This window comes from Lepidothrix coronata, unplaced genomic scaffold (genome assembly GCF_001604755.1).
Source record: "Lepidothrix coronata isolate B3197 unplaced genomic scaffold, Lepidothrix_coronata-1.0 Scaffold5, whole genome shotgun sequence".
Lineage (NCBI taxonomy): Eukaryota > Metazoa > Chordata > Aves > Passeriformes > Pipridae > Lepidothrix > Lepidothrix coronata.
The window spans coordinates 9,188,347-9,211,083 of record NW_016690185.1 but is presented as its reverse complement, the minus strand read 5'-3'; the positions used below and the strand labels follow the sequence as shown (position 1 = coordinate 9,211,083).

The 22,737-nt window shown below is 42.4% G+C and overlaps 1 protein-coding gene across 4 annotated transcripts in view; it reads right to left on the bottom strand.

The window, feature by feature from the left end:
- Positions 1–22,737, bottom strand: part of TRMT11 (tRNA methyltransferase 11 homolog) — a 114,708-nt gene that overhangs the window by 49,195 nt on the left and 42,776 nt on the right. The window contains exon 13 of one of the 4 annotated variants that reach the window (XM_017828657.1): positions 14,602–14,865. The exons of 1 other annotated variant lie outside the window; for it this stretch is intronic. In XM_017828657.1, the coding sequence (XP_017684146.1) occupies positions 14,857–14,865 (9 nt within the window). In that variant the 3' untranslated portion in view covers positions 14,602–14,856. Of the gene's footprint in view, positions 1–14,601; positions 14,866–22,201; positions 22,212–22,737 lie in introns of those variants that run through there. 2 more of the 4 variants (XM_017828651.1, XM_017828665.1) reach the window with 2 other exon arrangements.

Below are 22,737 nucleotides of genomic sequence, written 5' to 3'. Positions count from 1 at the left end.
CTATAGACACCGAGGCTCATCTCACCTACCATCCATGGACTCTATCTTAGGCCCAGGGCTCTTCGACATCTTTATTAATGACTTGAATACAGGACTTGAAGGGATACTTAGCAAGTTTGCCAATGACGCTAAACCAGGAGGAGCTGTTGACTCCCTCGAAGGCAGGGAGACCCTGCAGAGAGACAAATGAGAGGGCTGGGCAATCACCAGCTATATGAAGTTTAACAAAGACAAGTACCAGATTTAGCACTTGGGATGGGGCAACCCTGGATGTATGCACAGACTGTGGAGTGAGATGCTAGAGAGCAACACTGCAGAAAGGGACCTGGGGGTACTGGTCGACAGCAAGTTGAATATGAGACAGCAGTGCCCTGGCAGCCAGGAGGACTAGCAGTGTCCTGGGGGTCATCAGGCAAAGCATCGCCAGCTGGTCGAGGAAGGGGATTGTCCTGCTCTGCTCTGCACTGGTGTGGCCTCACCTTGACTATTGTGTGCAGTTTTGGGCACTGCAATATAAGAAAGATATTAAGCTCTTAGAAAGTGTCCAAGGAGGGCCTCGAGGGAAAGCCATATGAGGAGCAGCTGCGGTCACTTGGCCTGTTCATTCTGGAGAAGATGAGACGGAGGGGAGACCTCATTGCAGTGTACATCTTCCTCATAAGGAGAAAAGGAGGGACAGGAACTGATCTCTTCACTCTGGCAACCAGTGACAGAACCCAAGGGAATGGCCTGAAGTTGTGTCAGGGGAGGTTTAGGTCGGATATTAGAAAAAGATTCTTCATCTAGAGGGTGGTTGGGCACTGGAACAGGCTTCCTAGCGAAGTGGTCACAGCACCAAGTCAGCCAGAGTTCAAGAAGTGTGCTTTCAGGCATGTGGTATGGTTCTTGGGGTGTCCTGTGCAGGGCCAAGAGTTGGACTTCAATGATCCTGATGTGTCACCTCCAACTCAGGATATTCTATGATTCCATAAAAATAACAAGGACCACACAGCAGACTGGGAGCAGATTATTACAGAACAAAACTGAATTTTGGACAGTAGAGTTTGGATATGTTAGGTGGAAAAGAAAATCTGGGTCCACTCTTCTAAGGAAGGAAATGAAATCTTTGCACATGGACAGGAGAAAAAAAAAATTAAAATGAGAGAAAGAAAGCAGAAAAGAATATAAGAAATGAGTGAGGGCAGTTTGGGATGGTTGTCCATAAATCTCTCTCATCTCCTGCTCTGCTACAATCAGACCCCATTTTAGAAATGCCTGATAGTGCTCTCCTTCCTTGTGCTGCCTCTTTCCACAGGCAGCTCATGGTGTCCTGTTGCCCCTGCTCATGACCCTGAGGAGCAAGTCTGGCCTTTAACAGCAGCTGAGGTAAAGGAGTAGGAAGGAAGGACTGCAGGAGAGACGTGAAGAAACTGCTCAGCTCTGTTTGGATGGGAGGGGTTTGTACCCTACTGAGATCTAGAAAACAAGTGGAAATTGTAGACATAAGTTTTGAATAAATAAAATAAATATTAAAAAACCACCACCAGTTCTGCAGTTCTAAGTAGAAAATAATATTTGATTAAAAGACAAAACATGTATGGGGTAACTTTTTCATTTCCTGTTCATGATGAAGGTATTACTGACATTATTTAAGCTGTGTTGAAGACATATAACAAGAGTCTAAGCAGATATAAATGTTCTTCTGGAATGTTATTTATAGTTCCTTGGTATACCCAATGCCAAACACTAACAAGGTTTATGAGAAACCAGTGAAGACTGTAAATTGTTAGACTTCTAATTTAAATCATGTTGCTGACTCCATTTGTTTCCTAGACATTGATCTGACATTCAGATAAATCTGATAAAATTCTCCAAGTTGGAAAGAGATTTGGTTTTGGTCAGTGGGAATCTAACTATTAGAAAGACAAGTCGTGAGGTTATTGGGAACAAAGCCACAGGCAGTAATATACCACACTTGAATATTTCTTTTTTATTTATTTAAACATTACCTTACTTGATAAATTGCTTATGCAGCCATTTAACTGACTCTTCTGGAAAGTGTTTATTTGCAGTCACCTCAATGTCAGCAGTGAAATGAGCTGGGACTGAAATTTCATTAAGAAAGTAATATTTCATTATTATCGCCCCAGCAATCATCACTCTGTGTACATTAAGTCCAAAACCTATAAAATTTTATAATAATAATACAGCTATGGCAAAAAACGGGCATGAGCCAGACAGGATATTCACTTTTAATGCCCTGGCCATACTAGCAGCCTGGGCTCTTGTGGGACAATTAGCTCAAAGAGTATGTAGGTCTTAAACTTTGAATTTCCTTTGATTTGCCCATTTTAATTTGCAGCCTTAATTTCCTTTAGTACAAAAAAAAAACTCAAGGTACCTGCTCCATGTCAAAATGAGCTCTCCTGCTGTAAAACCTGAAGGAGAAGGCCAAAAAGGGAGGGATAAGTTACGAGGATCCTCCCTGGGATATCTCCAAACATTTACCTCAAGACAGAAGGCAGTTTCCCTCCTGTGAAGAGTGAGGTGACAGAGGAGGGTCAATCTCCCATCCCCTGGACAGCCACAGGGTGTGGACCAGGAGCTAGTGCTCTCCTGCTTTCGAAATGCCCACCATCTTATTTCCATTTTTAGAGCAGCTAAATGAAATCTTTTTCCTTACTTGTCTGTGATGTGTGTCTACAAACCAGCTTGCCCCAGTTCAGCTAAACTGTATTAAACATTTCTTCTCCCAGACCACAAGTCTCTGTTGTAAGGATTTGGTGTTCCTATAGAGGGACAAGATTCAGAGCCCAGGAAGCCAACAGAGAGCGGGAAAGATGGACACAGAGACAAACAGGGCTGCAGCAGCCATGCTGGCCCAAAGTAGGTGAGAGTCTATGGAACAAAGTTCAAGGCAGGGTAGGCCTCTGCTCAGAGGGATGTCTTGCCCAGGTGTAGTCCTGCACCTGAATTTTTCTTCCTATTCCATACCCTGTCACCTAGGCAGTGTGATGCACCCCATGTGTTACACGCTGACTCAGAAGCAAGCTGCAATATTTGCATCTGACTGTGTTATGAAGGTAACAATGGTTTAGAAGCCTCATTTTGAGGAAACCATGTTTTGAAATAAGAGCCTGTTAAGACACGGAGCACTTTTGTGGCTCCTTATGCCTTATAGAGATTAATGAGATGTGGAATTTTATTCCTCTCTTCTGTCAGTCTTAAAAGTCCTCAAGGGAAATAGGCATACCAAAACTAAAACAATTCAGATATAGTAAATAAAATAAATCATAAAAGTTAGGGTTATATTGGGGTTTTTGTTTGCACCTTTTAATATATCAGGTAACTGGGATCAAAGGGGACTTTGAAAGACATGCAGTTCTTACATAGCTTACCCACACCTTCCCTCCCAACAGCGTGATTCCAACCCTGCAGAAGTCAATGTGTGTCATAGGCATCAGTGGTTTTAACTCAGCTTCTCAGTGTGTTACAATCCCTTTGGAGCAACAGAAATCTAACTTGACCCCTCCCATACACCAAATAAAGTTTCCAAAATGGCACCTCTGCCTTGCTGACTACACTCTTTTCTTTTTTAATTGTACATGTGAATCCCTGAGAAACCTCACTCCAAGTTCATGATAAACTCATGTTTCCTCTGCTTGCCAGACGAAAATGAAAAGTAAAGCCCCATCAATTTTATTGCTCATAATTGCGGATAAAATGCAATATATTTGGTTCATATAAATTTGCTAGCAAATTATATTCAATAAAACCCTGGTGAGCAATTTAAAAGCATAAATCGCCCCATGCTGAAAAAAAGCTCATAAATTATACAAGAAAAGGAGTGATTTCATCAATGAGCCAAGGTCTGCCCATGGAATGTTTCAATAGTACTGGATTTATAGTTTTCTGGGAGACGATTTATGATCCTTAATTTTCTGCAATAAAAAGCTCAGCAGGGATTCTCTGAGTGAAATATCTTCTAACAAAGAAATAAATAAATAAAAAATAAAATCTGAGAGTGAATGCAGAAAATGTCATTCTTGGAGAGCTGCCCCTTTCATGTTCCTACTCCAAAACTGATCATGGAAGACCCTAATAAAGATTGCATAGTGAGAAAGGAAGGAAGACCATTAGTCTTTGAAATAAATGCATTGCACAGTTGGAGAGGGCATTTTTAGTAATAAATTCATCCATGATGCTTCATAGCCATTGTCTTTAAGTAAGAATAAAATTATCAGACTGGTTTAAAGGAAAGGTAAAGCATTTCCAAAACACACGGATATGATTACATTATACAAATAACCTAGAGGGGGAGGTTGTGTGTGAAGCTTGCGCGCAGATGTGACGTGCAATCACAGCTAGATGCACAGAGAGATTCACTCACTTCCCCTAATTTTAGGGATCTGATTCACAGCCCTTGTCAAATTTAGTGGCAGTGGCTGAAGAGGTTACTGTTCCCTTGAGCCATCAGTCACCGGGCAGCAGGGATGATGGATCAGAGCACATATCTGTTGCAGGTCACAGCCCAGGGCACCAAGGTGAAATGAGAACAAGACTTAAGTTAATACACCACACTATGAATTATGACAGCTAAGGAGGGAACTTAATGTCTCTTTGACTGCTAAAGGGATAGCATACTAAAAAAAAATCTGCAATCGTCTTTTAAAAACTCCTCCATAAATCACCAGGGTTGTGACCAAGAACTCCCGCTTTGAAAATCTGCTACTGGGTGATAAGAGAGAGAAGATAATGGGATGGATGGACATTTGCTGTAGTACACCATGGTTGTTTTTCAAGATGTTATTATTCCTGTTTTATTCATAAGAAGCCAAGGCATATAAAAATGTAAGGATCTGTGTGAATGATCAGAAAAGCATATTGACAATACTGCGATCTGAGCACATTATCCTACATGTCAGATTGAGGGCTGTCCTCCCTCTGCATCATACTAGTTAACCACACACAGACCGTGACCATCCTACGAATGGATAGGGATAGCCAGCAGGATAAGTGGGAGCAGTGAAAGTACCTACTGCTGAGTACCTACATCACTCAAAATCTTTCACTGTCCCTCCAGACTTTCAGAAATAGAAAAAGAGTGAAGATGCAGTTCAAGCAGATTTCCCATTTCTATCCTTTGGATTTTCCCTGTTTATTTTCCTCTTGCGAGGGCTATACTCTAGGGACCCAAGCTTTCAACTTCCACAGCAAAAATACAGACATGGGCAGCTAGAGGCTGATCCAATGTCCACGCAAGCCTGTAGTTGAAAGGACTCTGTTGCCTTTGCTAAGTATTAGATAGAGCCCTTGCCTAAATGCATGGAATACGAATGAAAATAAAATGCTCAAAACCATTTAGTTTTGACAGCAAACAATGGACAGAAAAGACCAGTGAAGATATTTGACAAACCAGGCTTAATGTCATTGAGTTTTGTTATGAAATAGAACAAGAATTGCTGAAAATAACCCTGGTTCAACTGCCTCTTTTATAAGGCACAGCAGATTCAGCTGACTGCAGCAAGGAGGAAGATTTTTCAAGAAATTAATTTAAACTCCCATTGCAGCTCTGGAGGACTACCAGCTAAGAGTGCTGAGGTGGAACAGCTGGCTGAAAGGAAGTAATCGTGTCTTTGGAAAGGTAATTCATAAGTATTAAGCATGCATGATTTGCTATCTATCACCTCTCCCTGCTCCAAAACACTTTACAAGCACCAGGCACTTTGCCCATGTCTGTCTGGCAGGTCCTGGAAGTACTTCCTAGCTCCTCTGCCTAGGTATTCATGCCAGCTACATTCACTTCTATGTTGGGACCAGACCCAGATACAGATTAGTCCCCTCTATCCCATGTAGTGGGAACCCTGCCTTATGATCCAGGAGGTGACTACAAAGTCACCTCCTGGATAGTAGTAGTCACAAAGACTACTGCTGCTCCCTTGATTGGAGCAGAAAGTATGTGCCTGGAGCTAACTTACTCCATACTCTTACAACATTTGTGTCTGAAGCAGACCAGGAGAAGGCATTCATCAGCATCTCATTCAATGTTCCACTAGGAAAAAAATATAGACTGCAGTTTGATCATTCACTGCTCTTACAGAGATGGGGTTTTCTTTGGTTCTTTTTTCTTTTTCCCCAGAAAATCTGGACTGTATTTCTAATTGATCAAGAAAGCAAAATAAAACTTTTTTTTTTTCCAGGTGTAAATGTTGTAGTTATCCATAGATATTCCAGTAACTACATTATCATCCATTACTGATATCAGAATGTATACATGTAGCCATATATTAACATGTCTACTTGGCATCCCAGTGCACCAAAAAAATTAACATTTTCTTATGCAGACAGTGGTATCTGGCTTCCCTACCAAATAGCAATAACACTTATTTGACATAAGTAGAAACTTCCCTACAAAAAAATGACTTCCCACAAAATAAAGCCATTCAAAACTAGAGCTTTGGGATCCATTCAGTCAGCTGACTAAATTTCAGAGACAAAATTAAATTTCTTTTCTATACATATTGGAGATAACTCTAGCATTTCAGTAAATGAGACATCCTTGATGTTCCAATAATCAAGTGTAGCCCCTGAAGTACATCAAGTGGCTGACCTAGGCAGGAGCTGTGTCTGCTTAGGAATTCCCAAAAGGGCCTTTTGAACACTCCTTCTATGGATCTGTCCACGACTTCAACACAACTGGGAAAAAAAAAATGCTATCTCTTAGATATTTATCTTGATCCACAGAATAGATACAAACCAAACCTTCAGACTTTTACTTGATCCCATATGAAAACTCAGGTCAATCAAAAATTATTAATGGCATTGTGAAGCCATACTGCATCAGTACAGGCTCCCAATGATCCGTAACAATAAAACAATCTGCCCATTATTAGTGCCTAAAGTAGCAGAGTTGGACCCCTAGAATAGGTTATGCTCAGAAAAGCAAAGGAACCCTGCCTGAAAGTTTTCCCTTTTTCTTGTTTAGCACTATCTCACTCACCTACGTGAGAACTTGCACCTCCTGAAAAGAGAACAAAGCAAACAAAAAGCTGATTTCACAAATTGAAATGCATAAGAGGGCATCTGAAAGGAGACAAATCAATGAAATGACAGTTGTACAGCAGGCATAAAAGAAGCAATTTGAGTTAGAGAGCAGATCACATTTATAGACTAGAAACAGCCAGAGATGTAGCGCCTGGGGAGGGGTCCAGCTCACAAACAGCCTCACAGGCAGCATACATAAAACACAGGCTAACATTTTTGCATAGTGTGTTGTAGTAAAGTGCAAGTCATAAACATCCCAGAAACAAAGCTGGAAGGGATCTCAAGAAGTCATTTATTCCATGCTTTTAACGTGAGGCAGGCTAAATACAGCTGAGAGTATATGTTCAATCTGTTCTTAAAAAGCTCTAATAAAGGTCAAGCCATGGATATACATGGAGAGTAAAGGAAGGAAATTAATTCAAAATACACTACCAGCCTTTCAAATGGCTGGGTTCCCTATGTCTTCTCTGCAAAGATGCTTTATTGAAGCAATAAACTGTATCTCTATTGTCGGTTACAACCAGAAGTACTGGGTGTTGAGATCAGATCCCCAGTGCTAATGCTGGGTGCCCCTATTTTGTCCAGAACAGTCAGAAGAGGATGAGGAAGAAGTGGGAAATGGCCCATTTGAAAAAGAAATCGGCTGCTATTGACACAAGAACAAGAGAAATATCTCAGTACATCACTGAGTCAGCAACTGGATCCTAACGACTTTTCAATGCATCCAGGAAATGTCCAGAGTCACAGGCCATGGCACTGAGCAGACACTAATCAGTAATTATGATCCTGAAGTCAGCCTCAGTGAAGTCAAGATGTTCCCACATCATTCAGATTTAATGCAAAAGTTATTTTTGTTTGTTATTGTTTCTTAAAACCCAAGGCATAGAAGGCTCTTCCCAATGTGAAGGTATAATCCAAGACACACATGCAATACAATCAATATTTAGCAGCACCCAATCACTAAGGCTTATGAGAGGAAAATATTAAAGAGAAAGGAAACGAAAAAAATGTTCAACAGTAAAAACAGGTGCTTACTAAATAAGCCATAACTGATCCATGGACTTCTGGCCTAAATATCATGGTGTACTTATCCCTTTCTCTAATTTCAGACATAAGAAGGCTGAAAATGGCTTAAAATGAAGACAGAACAAGAAGGGACTGAGTGGTTTACCGAGGGTCAGTTCTAGCATACCCCTGGGAGTCAATCAACAGAACACAAGAGAAAAAATACCTGGAAGGAGTGCACTAACCTGCCTATGTGTCTGCTGAAACAGTCAGAAGCTCACGATGATTCTGGGCTACAGTGAGATAAACTGGTGCTGATGTTCGTGCCAAACCACAGACACCACACTCAATTTGTTAGGGAATAACCCCAGGTCTTTCCAGCAAAATATTCACTCCTTCCATATCCTGTCAGTGAGCAATATGGAAAAATTTCCCTCTAATGGGGGAGTGCTGTGTCCTAAAACAAGCCTGGGAAACCATAGCTTGTACTTCATGCATGAAAGTACTGGACAATTAGAAACTCAGCTGAACCATGCAGATTGTCTGCTGATGAGGGTAGACGCTTATTAAAAAACTGTGGAGGAATTTATTCTTTGTAGTTTACAGCTGTTGCCATTTCAACCACAAGGCCAAGTTTACATCCATGACAGCCAAAAACTACAGCACATTAAAAAAGAGATCCAGCTTGATAATTACACTACCATTTTCCACCTTTCTGAGGGAATTTTTTTTCCTTCTATTTCAGTGGCTTTGTCAGGGCAAAAGATGACTTGTTTGGTACCCTAGAAAGATGGGGTCTCTTGTTGTTCCCCAAGATGGGATAGCTGGGACAGGAGGAGTGTCTTGGAGCAGTTCCTGTCCCCTCTGGGTGGGGGGCCAGGCTGTTTTCAGCCTGAGTGGGATTGCTAGTGTCTCCTTTTCATAATGTCTTTCTCCCTCCACGCTCCTCATAAAACTACTTCTACAAAAAATGTACCTCCCTCACAGAGGGGAGCAGGGATGGGGCTCAAATAGAGATGAAAGAGCGTATTAGTCTTCATGTGGTGGGTTTTTTTTTAGTTACCTGTTAAGATCCAGCAAAGACTCCAGAGATGTGTTTTTCTTATTACCTGGATAAAAAGAATATGCTCTTTAGACACTGCAATGACACTCTGATGTCACCCGTTTAATACAGTCCATTGAGCAAATGAAGACAGTCTTCCATTACCTTGATTTGACATCCTTGATTAAACTGAGCTGCTGCCTGTTTGGAGTTCACCTCAGAGTTGAGTGATCTCTTCACTGCTTTTCCAAAATCAGTGAAGCAAGATAAAGACCAGCCACCTTAACATTGCCACATGGCCCCATTTCACATCTTCATAACAAAACCTTGTAGGAAACATCGCTGAACATGTAGATTGCCTAGTCTGATCAGAAAAGCACAAGTGTTGGGCCAGGCGTCACTTGTCATGCTGCATGACTCTAAAGTTGATGTCCTAGGATCATCTGTATATGTGACGGCCAAGGAGCAGCCTATTGCATATTTAGCTGGATAGTGCATGGTGTGATAGACACCTCACAATAATTTTAACAGTCTGCATTGGCCTAGTAACAGTGTATTGCACAAATATTTTGGTTAAGTTTAATAGCAGACTGTAAGGAAAACAGTCAGAAAGGAAGAAAAATGGCCTGAACTCAGCCAGCCCTGCAGTTAACACAGGACAATGGGAAAGTCATGGGCTCACAGGAATCTGGTTCAGCTTCCTGCAGGGCCTACTGAACTGGCTGGGAAAAACAGAGCCAAAAGTCTGACAAGCGAGAAGCACAAATGAACTCTGGCTGCATCAGCAGGACTCTCTTTTCAGAGCCAGGGAGATCTTGCGGAGCTGTTCAGGGGCACCAGACCGAGACTCAGGCGCTCACTGCAGTGTCTGCAGAAGCAGACACCTGCCTCAGTTGCCAGAGGGGCAGAGCTTTGGATAACTTGGAGAATGGGGAAGAATTGCTCATTTTGTAAATGCTTTTTTCAAAAAGGAAACAATACTATAGTTTTGAGAAAGTGGTTTTGACATTTTGTGGGCATCATTTGTCACACTATCCCTGAGGGAAAGTCCACAGACATCCAAACATGGTTTTTGGTGAAACCTTTCCTCCCTGTACTGTAAGCCCCTGGCAACTCAAGGAGAGTCAAGACTCAGACTCTTGAAATCTCCCCCAGTTAGCGAAGGCTCAATGTCCAAGATGAGGCCAAGATCCAGTTTCTAGTAATGAACTCTGATGGGACTACGGATGTGAGCCCCACAGCCCCACTGGTCCAGGATTACCCTGGGGCAAGCTTGCATCAGGAGAAAGCATCGACTATTGGCAGTGATGATGGTAATATCCTTTGCCAGGACCTAGTATCCTTTGCTCTACAGCAAGTAAGTAAGCTAGGCTTATTTAAGTCACCTGAAATCATGTTTAATCTATTAGCATATCAGTGATTTTGCATTACATTTGCAGCGGAGAATGTGCCAGGCCTGCTCAGCTCCTGCCTTCCAGTTCCAGGGCACTAACAAGAAGTACTCTTCATGATCATCTGAGTGTATCCACACAGCATTGCTTTTCCATGTTGCATTTCAAGAACTAGCAGTTCTCCTCTTCCAAAACCAAACTGCTTATTTAGATGAAATTTCATCAAGACTCCTGTGGTCATTGTAGATGTGCATCAGTAAGAAATGACACAGCCCTTGTTGGACAACAGCAAACACTCACTGGCTTATGTATATAAGGACAAGTGAGTGCTAGGTCATATTTAATTTGCCCTTACCACACGGACCATAATTCCATGTAACCAGAAGAAAAGATTGCATGATGGGGAAAACAGGCAGACCACAAACTAAGTATACACCACAAAATCCAGTACAGCATGTTGAGTAAGCAGATATCACAGGAAGGAAAGTACAATATAATGTAGGTACTGAAAACCTTCAACTGACATTTGCTCTTCTTTATTTCTGTCTAAAGATCTCTAATACCTGGCTTCAGGTATTAGAGATCTTATTTTTTATTCTTTCCAAGATAAAATGGAAAGCTTTTATCTGCAATTCTCTGAAAGACATTTTTCCCCTGTTCAGAAAAAGGGGTATCTTCTTGTTACAGGTGAATTAATGTTCATCTGGTAGATGATTTCTGACCAACCAACCATTGACACTGGTGGGTTACTTTAGAGAAGGTCTATTTATGACCACAAAGAAAATTACTTTTAGCTGGAATCAGTAGCAGAAACAAAAGGTTTGTCAATCTTAGGTAGCCTGAGCAGCACCTTGTCCCTTAGCAGGGAGCTAGTCTTGAAACACAATACTAATAAAGGAAGAAGTGGCCCATAAGAGCATCAATCTTTTCTGTCCACAATCGCTCATAGAAACTACAGCTTAAAATCTCAGCAGGGAGCTGGATGTCAAGTACCTCATGCTTTGGAAGCACAACTTGAGAAATATTACAGGGGCTCAATTTTAAGGAGTCTTCTAAAAATCAGGCTTTGTTTTGGGCATCATAAGCTGTTCAGCATCACCATCCAGATGCTAAGATCTTGGGCAGATAGTACATCGTCCCATAAGCAATATGTACTTCTTTACAATAGGAACTCAATCTGCTGTTTGTAATGCTTGGCATTCTAACCTCAATTAAATACACCAAGTAATCTGCAGGATATGTCTCTGAGCATGCTTACATGGTAATAATGATGTTAAAGTAGAATGGCCATATGATTTATTATGTCTTGTGAAATAAAGCAAAGCCAATCTACTACCACAGGAAGCACCATCACAGTAGAAAATGGAAACAAGAAAAAATTAAATACCACCCAGGCCTGGTTTAAACATGCAAACTTTCTAATAAAATATCAGAACCAGATGCTGCTAAAGATGAGTGATAATTAAAGAAGATAAATTAAAGAAATTTTTTTCCAGGGAATGACTCTACTGCACACAAATTGTTTCAGCATGGGGAAAAATATATAATAAAATTACTGCTGCTGCCTGTTTTCAAAAGTTTCCATTAATAAGTGAAGGCAGGTTCCCTGCTAAATTCCCTTATATCCAGGCTCCCTCTTTGCCTCTGTTGGTTTAATCTCAGTGTGGTTTAGCAGAGTGAGCAGAGGACTGAGCGCCAAGAACTCGGTTCCAACACTGACTCACTGTGTGGGCTCCCTTATGTCATGCTCCAGGCAGGTCAGCCCTGAAAAGCATATCTCTAAAAATGGTCCTGAGGGGTCCAGAGCCTGACAATCTCCCTACTCTTGTGTCAGATGCGCACAGTTCACCAGAGGTTTTCCTCTGACCGCCAGCCCAGCAAACTGATCTCGGGGTAAGATGGTGTAATGTGATTTTTTTTTTGGCTTGGTGTCTCATCACAAGAAATTAGTACACTGGAAGCCAAATTATGCAGGCACCTGTGCAAACTCACGGCAGGAAACATGGCTGGAGCATTGCAGATAAAGGGTGGATTCAGCAGACCCACTAAGACCACCCTGGAGCTTTATGTGCCTGTGTATAAACTCATCTTAGTCCAGGCTGTTGTTAAGCTTCATTTTAGCTAAACACAACATGGTGTTTAAGCCCCTCAAAGACTTTTAATTTTTTTAGATTTCTCGCATGCAGCAAAGTGCCTATCTAATTGTCAAAGGCATTTTTGTAGCAAATAAAATAACGTGCTGCACCAGAAGAGGAAAAGAATAAAATGAAACCACGTAAATACATGGCCTACTTCCCTTTTAACCACATGTTCCCCAGGCTCATAACCTCTGCAAAAGCCTATGAGGAATAATGTGGTTTGCAGTGTGCCTGTAAGGTCAACAAATCTGGCCTGTTTCAGGCTGAACAAGGGCTCAGACACAGGATCAGGTTCCCCTTGCTTACTGAGTGTCTGTGTGAGCACTTTGTTTCGCACACAGCAAGTGAAAGGTGAGACAGTGCAGCTTCAACCCACCTTATGTGGGTTTGTGTTCCTGGGCTCCGCTTCCCGTGCCTGAAGCACTGAGAGGACACGCACGGGTGGTTCACTGCAGTTCGACTGCCTCTCACAAACCGGGGTAACACAGCTGCATGTCTTGTATGCAACTGTGAAAGCAAAGGGAGCATCGTGAAGGACACTGGGCTCACAGCTCTTTCTCCTGGATAGCAAAGACAAATGGAATGGATGAACACACACGGAGTCAAGAACAGGGACAGGCCTCTCGAGCACGCAAGCTCCTAGCTATTTGCAGATGTTTTAGCTCAATTTGGGAATTTATCCTCGATTTGAGACTCTGTGCAAGCTAAATCTGTCCACAGGTCAGTCTGCTGGCCCCAGCCATGTGGCGAGGCCAGCTGCACTCTGCACTTCTTCCACCCCAGCCTCCTAGGAGGGAGGCTGCTGCTGCTGTGCTGTGCAGGCACAGGGGGACAAGGGCTATGGATGACGGTAGCTAGGGCTGATTCCAAAACAGTAACAGGCATGTTCTGCAGGCCAGACCCAGAGACAGAAGAGCAATGCTGATCACAGCTCTCCTTTAGTCCTTTAAAAAGAACATTTATTAAGACCCTCTACCCACTGTACTTTGAACTCTAAATAAGAAGTATTGATTATGCATCTCACAGGGAGACTGGTGATCTCTCCTTGATCTCTGCTTCAGTCCTCATGTTACCAATGCTGCAGGGCATCTGCCCCCAAATCATGCTTCTCACCAGCTGGACAGACTTCCCTGGACACGCTGAATACGAGATTCAGTGGGAAAAGAAGAGGAGGGGAGGAGAGGGGAGGGGAGGGGAGGGAAAGGTTTGGGAAGGAAAGGGAAAGGAAAGGGAAGGGAAGGGAAGGGAAGGGAAAGGAAAGGGAAAGGGAAAGGGAAAGGGAAAGGGAAAGGAGGAAAGGAGTCATGAAATGGAGTGTGTAATTTATATATGAGGGAAAGTTTAAACCAGCGTGATTGGCAAGAATACAACGTTACTAAAAGCCAGAGACACACTAATCGGTGAGTAATTTAAGTAAACTCTATTGATCTTGTAAGTTTGCCAGTTTTCAATTTTCACTTTTGCTTGTAAACAGCTCAGAAAATAAGGCTTAACCAGAAAGGCATGATCAGTGACTTTTTCATCCATTTTTTTAGCAAATGTAGCTTCTGTATCTTGAGTGGTGCTCAGGTTTGACTAAGGGAACAGTTACAGAGAGCTTCCCTTGACTCACCTAAGCCTCCTCCAGAGAGAGTTGGAGCAGGCCAGGTCCTATATGCTTTCCATATTTCCATTATTTCCATTGCAGCTGCAAACCAAGATATTCTTTTCAACCACGGTCTTCACTGCTAGCAACCAGTCTTAGGTGTATGAGAAATAACCACGAGAGGCCTGTGATACCTCAGCAATGGCACTGCAGAGGTGGGGGATTCTAAATGGTCAAGCTTGGTTCAGCTCAATTTTCTGCAGTTCTTACAGCCATGTCCAGCATAGAAGCTCTGAGCTGCTCAGAAATTTGACTGACATCATCAGCTTGCGGACAGTAAAGGAATGCGACTGTTGTCTAATGATTCAAAGACGAGTTCAGTTCAACAACTCATGTAAAGGAACAAAAAAAGAAAGCTTTTATCCCATTATCCCATTTATCCTTTATTATTTGGGCTGTAGTGAAGGCAAATTTGACAGTGTAGCCAAAACAGGTATCCCTGCCCATCCACTCTGCTCCTCTGCCACAGGTTAAGAAGGTCTTGTCCTCTGAAAGAAGCACCATTGTCTGCTGGTCGATCCTCAGCTGCCGCAATAGAGGGCTCCTTCTTCCCCTCGGAGAGAGCATCAGGAAGCAGGCACAGGCTATTCCACATTAAGAAAAATATTTACTTTACAAGCGCTGAAATAAAATTTGGAAAAGTGAAAAATAATATTTATTTTGATGATGTTAAATTGCATTAAAGTCGAAAGTGAAAATTAGATGCATGCACATACACCAAAGGCATTATTCACTAATCATAGGAACATAAAAGAACTGGAAAATACCCTCCTTCACTGCCAGTAGGAAAGTTGATCTGGAATAAATTACAGGCAAAATGTATAATTAAGCAAGCTATTATTATCCAGTGTCTTAGCAGATGCTGACCTCGTTTATGGTGACTGGGATAAGAATTTGAGATTTGATTTCATAGCTATGTCTATGATGCCTTGGACCTGTTGTACTGTCCCAGAAATTCCCAGTATGCTAGCACTGGTATCTAAGTGTGGTGCTCATGGATTCCTGTCCTCCTCAGCTGCTTTAGCTTCTTGGAAAAGAGAAATGATTTCACTGATCTGTCAGCCAGCCTGCATACTTGAAACCTGTGTTTAATTACTTTGAAGAAGCTTTAATATTCTACCAGTACAAGGAGAGGGGACCTTCCACTGCAGTGCTATTCTCTTATTTTTTATTTTTTGCAGGTTTAGGCTTGTGGCTTAGTTACTGAAACAATAATTCCATTGAAAATATCCTTGGCATGAGAGATGAGCTGCCAAAGTGTTATGGGCACAGTAATTTGTATATAGAAATGAGGATCCAGGGAACAACATGAACATCAGTGTCTGAAGGGGCTTATGATTAAAACATTATGCTGAGCTTTTATGATTTCTACAGCTAATTAGCAAGATTTACAAGCATCTAACAAAAACCAAGGCTGAACACAGTAATGATCCTTATTTTCCACTTGAAGCAGAAAACTACTGGGTTCTAAAATAGCAGGGAAAGGAAGAGGAAAAACACCCTTATCTTTTCATTTGCCCACAATTTAGACTAATTGCTTCTCTTTTCCATAGGATGAGTGGATGTCTCTCAGGTGGCAAGCATGAAGTCTGTGACTTACTCACATTGATGGCAAAACCTTGTTGATTTAACAGAGAAAAGGTTTCCTGCTGTTTTGTTATGGTTTCAGACTAGCACTGGTTTTTGTTTTCCAGCAGTGTAGTGGGGGAATGCGAGGTGTCTGAAAAAGCCACTTCCACCAATATATACTTGGTTGATTCTGTTCCCCTGAGGTGCAAAAGGAAAAGGAGGAGGGTGGGGGGGAAAGAAAAAATACTAAGTTACTCTGTAGAGCAATGAAGGGCTTAGTCTGCAGCCGTAGACTGCACGGGGCCTCTGCTGCTCCCAGGAGGGCTTCTGGCCAGCAGCGCATGGAGGGGGTGTGTATGACCCCAGCCCTTCCCCTACAATTTTTGTATTTTCAGAAGCCCAAACATCCTCATGTAGTCACAGACTGAAAACCCCTGGCCAGCATTGTAAAACTTGTCTATTTTGCCTGAACAAACCTTTCAGCCAGAAAAGGAGACACTCTCCAGAAAACTTGATTGCATGGACATCTCATTGCACAGGATGAGCCTTGCTCAAGGTGAGATGAAAAACAAATGATTGTTACTGAAGCCACTGGCAAAGGAATTGCTCCAATACAGACCCATAGCAACTGCAGTCACATGTGGTGACTGATTTTGTGGTGATTGCAGCTAGCTCCTGTGTGCAGAACAGCTGAGATTTCACCCAGAACACAGATGGTTGTTTTGTCCAGGTTTGCCTTTGGGAAGAGACTCTCCAGCCACTGTGGGCATTGCCCTTTCCCAGCATCTGCATAGGGCACCTCTCCTGTTTCTAGCCAGGAGCACGGTTGGGTCTGCACTCCCCTGGCTGGGAATTGTGACTGAGAGCCTCACTGGGCCCTCAGCTGCCTGGGCAGCAGTGCTGCCCTTGGAATAGCGCTACATGTAGGGAGATATGCTGTTTGTACAGCCACCTGAGGCAAACTTGACCTTCAGAGGGCTGTAATCCATTTTTTCATGGAGGCAAACTTCTACTGGCAGGCACACCTTCCTGTATCCCTGGGAAGTGCTGTACCAACTGTAGGTCGCCCAATGTAATAATTAAAAATACACAGCTAGTGTGACCACAAAAGTGCACTTATAAAGTTCCATCTATTTATGCTAGAGATATACAGCATATCTCTGCTTAGAGATATACAAATACTAATATGCCACACTTTGGAGTATCCTAGCATTTTATCCTTTTTAATGAACCACTGTCATCACCTCCTTCAGTATTTTTTTCTCGTTCCTGTATTCCTAGACAGTTGGCCTAAATGGGTATAATGGGATAATTTCCACTCCAGTAATGGTTTGGCGCTTACATTATACAGTGCTTGGTAGGTGACGCGTCATTAAGACAGAGAATCTGATGAAGCTTATGGTGAGTCCCACACTGGAGTCATGCCATACTCTCCATTTTCACCTCCAAAGCCAGTCCCTTTTTCTGGTGACATGGAGTGGGAGCAATTACACAGAAACATTTTTTGAGAGTTTCTGGTCTAACATTAGATTGGAAGGATAAGCCAGAGAACTTTCACTGAAGTGGTACCTTGGTCAGAGGTGCTTCAGACTGTCATGAGAATGTCACGTTGGCACCTCCTACTGCAAAACGTCCAGTGACAGGAACATCAGCAGAGCTTGACCTCACCATATAAAGCCAGGGTGTGTATGGGTACAAAGCTCTCAAAACAAGGCTGTGTGTGAAAGGATCTCACGCTGCTGTAAAAAGGAAAGTGGAAAAAAGGCCTGGCTTGGGCAGCATTGCAGGGACGCCAGCAGAGCTTGGACTAGTACCTGTAGCAGTGGGAGGGGACTAGGGCAGGGGGCACCCTGTCACAGGCAGCCCCCTGCATTCTTCATCCTCCAGCGCAAAGAGCGGAGTCCTCCCAGCTTCCTTTACAGGTGTGCAGGGAAATGGGGGAACAACAGGCTGCTGGGGCTCTCTTCCCAAGCATGTGCGCTCCAGATGGGCCACGAGTGAAAGCCAGTCAATATGGAATATTATTTATAATAACAATAATAACAATATTAATAACATAAGAACATCTGGTAGCATTTTTTGCCTCCATCTGGTAGGCTGGAGGCAGAGCATCCGGGTGACATGACAATCGGTATTTCTGTTTTCAATTTAGCCCCAGCTCAGCTGCTGCAGTTACTCAGAGAAAGGCGCTTCCAGGGACATGTCTCTGGCTCCTGGCTCGGCTGGCCCCGCAGGTGTCCCACCACTAACGGCAGAAGCACCTAAGATCATCCATGCCTAGGTTTCCTTTATTGGCTGTTTCATAAGAGATTGCAAGGGGCTTCTTACGCTTCCATGGCTCCTTTCCATCTCATCCTGTGAGGAAGTTGCCCAACTGCAACGATGTGCGGTTTCAGACAGAAAACAAAAGCTAGCTGCTTTGAAATCAAACCAGAAACAGCCTTATTACACATTTCACGCTATTGAAAGTACATTGGACTAAATACATATTTGAAATATTTTGGTATTATTTTGAATTCTGAGGCTTTCAAATTTGTCCAGTAAATATATCACTTCCACCTACAAAGATTTCAGTTTTGACATGCAACTAGCATCTAGCCTAAGAAATTAATGCTGTGGTTAAGAACAGTCCTCTAGCTTTTCTTTCCCAATTATATTGACAGAAAACTAAAAGCAAAATTACCACGGAAGCTGCAGCTGTTGCTCCTAAAGTGCATACAGATAGTTGCATTAGGAACATCCATCCTGCTCATCATTAGTTTCTCCCAGCAAATTCTAGGCTGGGGAGCTGATTTCTTTGGGATCTCGTGAAGTGGGTGGATTACCCAGTCATGGAACAGTTGAAGCATTGCACAGACTCTCATCTGCTATAAATTTATACATGATGACAAACTTAAAAGGTGCACTATTAAAACTTCATGTTCAAGAATAATGTTCATTTAAGTATTTGAGCATTCTCTCTGAAGTCATTAAAGACTGAGGTTTACGTAAAGCAAACAAAGTGTTCCTCTTATGCCTTCAGAAGCATGTATCCTGTTCCTGTCCTTGGGGTCAGCCAGCTCTGCACGTACACTCAAGGACAAACGAGGCCTCAACACTCACTATATTATCAAATTTGCATATGAAGTAGCAAAGAATCTGGTGATAAACAGAAAATCCAGACCTTTGGCTCAGCACTTGTCCAGTTATTAAAATCAGTTGCTTTAGATGGCATCTGAAATTAATCCATTTCCCTAATGCACTTTACACAGTACTCTGTGAATAATAGCTTAGAGTAAATCTAATTATGCAGCTTGACCTTCCTAGTTTATGCAGCTGAATTTATAAGGCAATGCAAGGCCGCTCCAATCATCTTTGCTCTAGTGCTGTGATCCTTAAAATCCATAAGATGAAAATTTCAATAATGCAGCACTATTTATAACAGACAAAAACTAGGAATTTGGGTTAATTCTACCTCCAGCCTTATTTTATTCCCCACATAGGTTCCCTGTTGTCACAAATATTATTAGCATATGAAATCTGCTGACTGCTAAAGTTTGGGGAATTCCAATACTGAAGGAATTCCATACCTTAAATCTAATACAATTTCTAAAGCAGACCCTCTTCTAATGTATATTGTAAAGCTCTCCTGGTTGGTTCAACACTTAGTGAAAGTAGCCAGGAGCCTGGAGCTCTGGCATACAAACAGAGGGCCACAATTCCATCTCTTGGCAGTTGCTCCCTTTCTTTTTGGAGATGCTTGTGATGCCACCAAAGTGGGGCCCCAACATTCACCTTTTTTCAGAATCTCATGGCTGGCCCCGAGTGCAGTGATTACATTACGGGGCAGAACACAAACAGATTAGAAATGTGGCCACTGAGCAGCCAGAAGAAATGGAGAGGAAGCAGAGTGGAAACGAGCAGACTTGGGAAAAGGAAACTGGGAAGGAACAAAGAGAGAGCTGTAATCAGAAATCATCTGAAGCAATGCTGTTAATACATTATGCATAACAATGTCCTTGATGACAGTCCAGGACTCTCAGCTTGGGCCAGGGAACTGTCAGCTAGAAAGGAGTAAGTTGTTACATAGGTTCATGCTATTAATAGTGACAATGCTCAGTAAATCTTACCTTGTGTGATGTTTTTATTCCTGTGGCTCGGGACAAGTCCTTCTAAATCCAGAATTTATCTGTCTCCCAGCTACACAGACCAGAGGTCCAGCTTTGCAGGCAGAAGTGAAGCACCATGATACTGAGCACTGCATTGGGTGCATCCATTTTTAGCATAAACAGGTATGATTCACCTTCCTCTTGCAAGATGTTGATCTTCTCTGTTCAGTTTCTCCTCCCCTTCCCACATTATACTTCTCCAAAATGAACTCTTCCCTCCCTTCTGTAGTGCATTCCCTCCCACACAAGCTCTTTTGCTTTATGTGAACTCAAGTATTTGTGACAGTAAACTGGGAGGGGGACAAGTGGTTCCTACCTTTGTCTGAAAGATTTGGTGCAGCAGAAGTGTGGGAACTACATTTCCACAGTCTCTAGAGAGGTCTTGCAGCCTGGAGAGACAGCCTTACCTCTTCCAGTGCTTCCTCCAAATATAATTAAATCCTTGAACCCAAAGATGACAGCTTCAATGGGGAGACTGAAGTCCACAATCGCAAAGCTTTCTAAACCTCTTTCTCCTACAAGGTGTGTTAAAGAGCCCTGGTTCTTCCTGGCAAAGGGGTGTGTGTGTGTGTGTGTGTGTTTGTGTCTGGGGGTGTGTGTGTATCTGGGGGGGTGTGTGCATATGTGTTCAAACTGTGTGTCCCACAGACTGGGTAAGCAGGTAGAGCTGGAACTGAAAGAGGACAGACTCAGATTAGATATAAGGAAGAAATTATTTACTGTGAGGTTGGTGAGACACTTGAATAGGTTGCTCACAGAATCTGTGAATGCCTCATCCCTGGAAGCATTCAAGATCAGGTTGGATGGGGCTTTGAGCAATCTTGTCTAGTTGATCTAGAATATGCTCCTGCCCATGGCACGGGGCTTAGAACAAGATGATCTTTAAGGTCCCTCCAACCCAAACCACTCTGTGATTCTAAGAAATACCTTCTCAGTCCTTCACAGTGTGCCTTACTTTATCATCAGAGGGAAGCAGAGAGTCAGTCAGCCAGTCTTTAAATACCGATGCAGAGGATACTTCAATTTATTTTTGTTGGTTTATGCCTTTTTCCAATGGTTGCCTTTGAGCATCACTCACAGACAAGACACTTTACTCTCCTTCCAGGCCAAAAGAAGAAAAAGTTCTTTCCCCAAAAAGGTCTGGAGAAGAACAGATACAGTCTACCCAGCAATTAAATTTGAGAGTTTCCAAGAACTGCAGGATTTTCCAAGCATCAATACCTGCAAATTTGGTTCAACATCAGACTTGTTCTTCAGCAAAGAAAAAATGTTGACTAGATTTACCTTTGGTTTCCAAATTTAATTTATGGGCTCCCTGAGCACTGAAATATTTGGCATTTCCACCTACGTAATTCTGAGTCCTTTGGCCAGGGGACCATGGATTACTCTGTATTCTCAAAGAGGATGCGGCTGGAAGCAAAGTTCCCTTCTGACATCAGGTTAGAGCTGCCGTTAGTGAGCTGACGGCTCGTGCTACGGGGGAAGGAAGAGAAATATTTCCTGGATTCATAAAAAAAAGGACCCCGAAGTAGTCAGTAAATGGGAGAAGAAGTGAAGATGACTAGTGTTGTATTGACTGCTGTCAGCAAGCACAGTCCCTTCCAAACTCAGATCACAGTCCCTTCCAAACTCTTTTTAAGGAAAAACAAAAGACTAGGGAACAGAAGCCATCCAGCCCAGTAAATCAGGATGGACAGTCCACTGCTACACTGGGTAAATGAGCTGGTCCAGTTCCTACCACAAACTAGCAGAAGCTGGAAGGCTAAGCCCACTTAACTTCAACCACCTTTTGCTAATGTGGGACCTTAAACCACACATTTTGGGGGATCAAGAAACAAGAGTGCTACCGGCTGCATTACAATGAACAAAACAAGCAGCAAAGTACTGCATGTGGGTAATAAAAACAATAGCCAGTGGGAAACATGAGGAATCACTTAAATGATGCAAGAGAAACGATATACATCTGAGTATATTTTTTCATAGGCAAGCAGATGAAAACTGGTCCTCCAGCAAAGCTGGGGTACAGCCAGGGACTTAGATGTTGCAATGTTTTAATTTGCAGATTTCCTGTTGCCTAGCAGACTCCTCAGCCAGGAATTAGACACTCAAGATACAATTCCCAGGGAGAATTAGGTGCCTTAGAATAGTATTCCTAGAAACCAGCACACTGATCATGAAGTTATTTACACTGCCCTGGAGAAACCACAGCAGAAGAGAATGGGACCACAGTCAGAGACAGCAAAAATATCTCTCTGCTTAGTCTGAATCTCCTCCTGATGGAAGGTGTTTACGCCCAGGTAACTCTTTGTCACATAAGGATACGTTGCTCTTTCTTCACCTCCCATTGCCTCCAGTATTTCAGTAGCTAGATCATTCCCCACAAAGAACTCTGCCAGAAATTGACCTTCTCCTTTTGCCCTCTTATTAAGTGTACATGACTAATATTTATGTGAAATCACCTGAGAGATACATCCAAGAAACAACTATCCCAAAGAATATTTATGTGATTTTACCCAGCTAACAGTAAAATGTCTCTGCATAAGCAGAATCTGTTAAGGTAATCTTATCATTCAGACAGCTGTATGCTGCTTGCAAGCAATCTCTCCGCTGATTTCAGTTCGTCTGCAGATCTTAAGGCATTGAAGAAACCTGCTTCAAAATAATTAAAAAATACACTTCTCATTGTCCAATTTAGAATAATCTTGAAAGTATAGCCTTAGAAAAACATTTTGAAATTGGCATGAATTATATATGCTTTAGACGTGTATTAGGGATT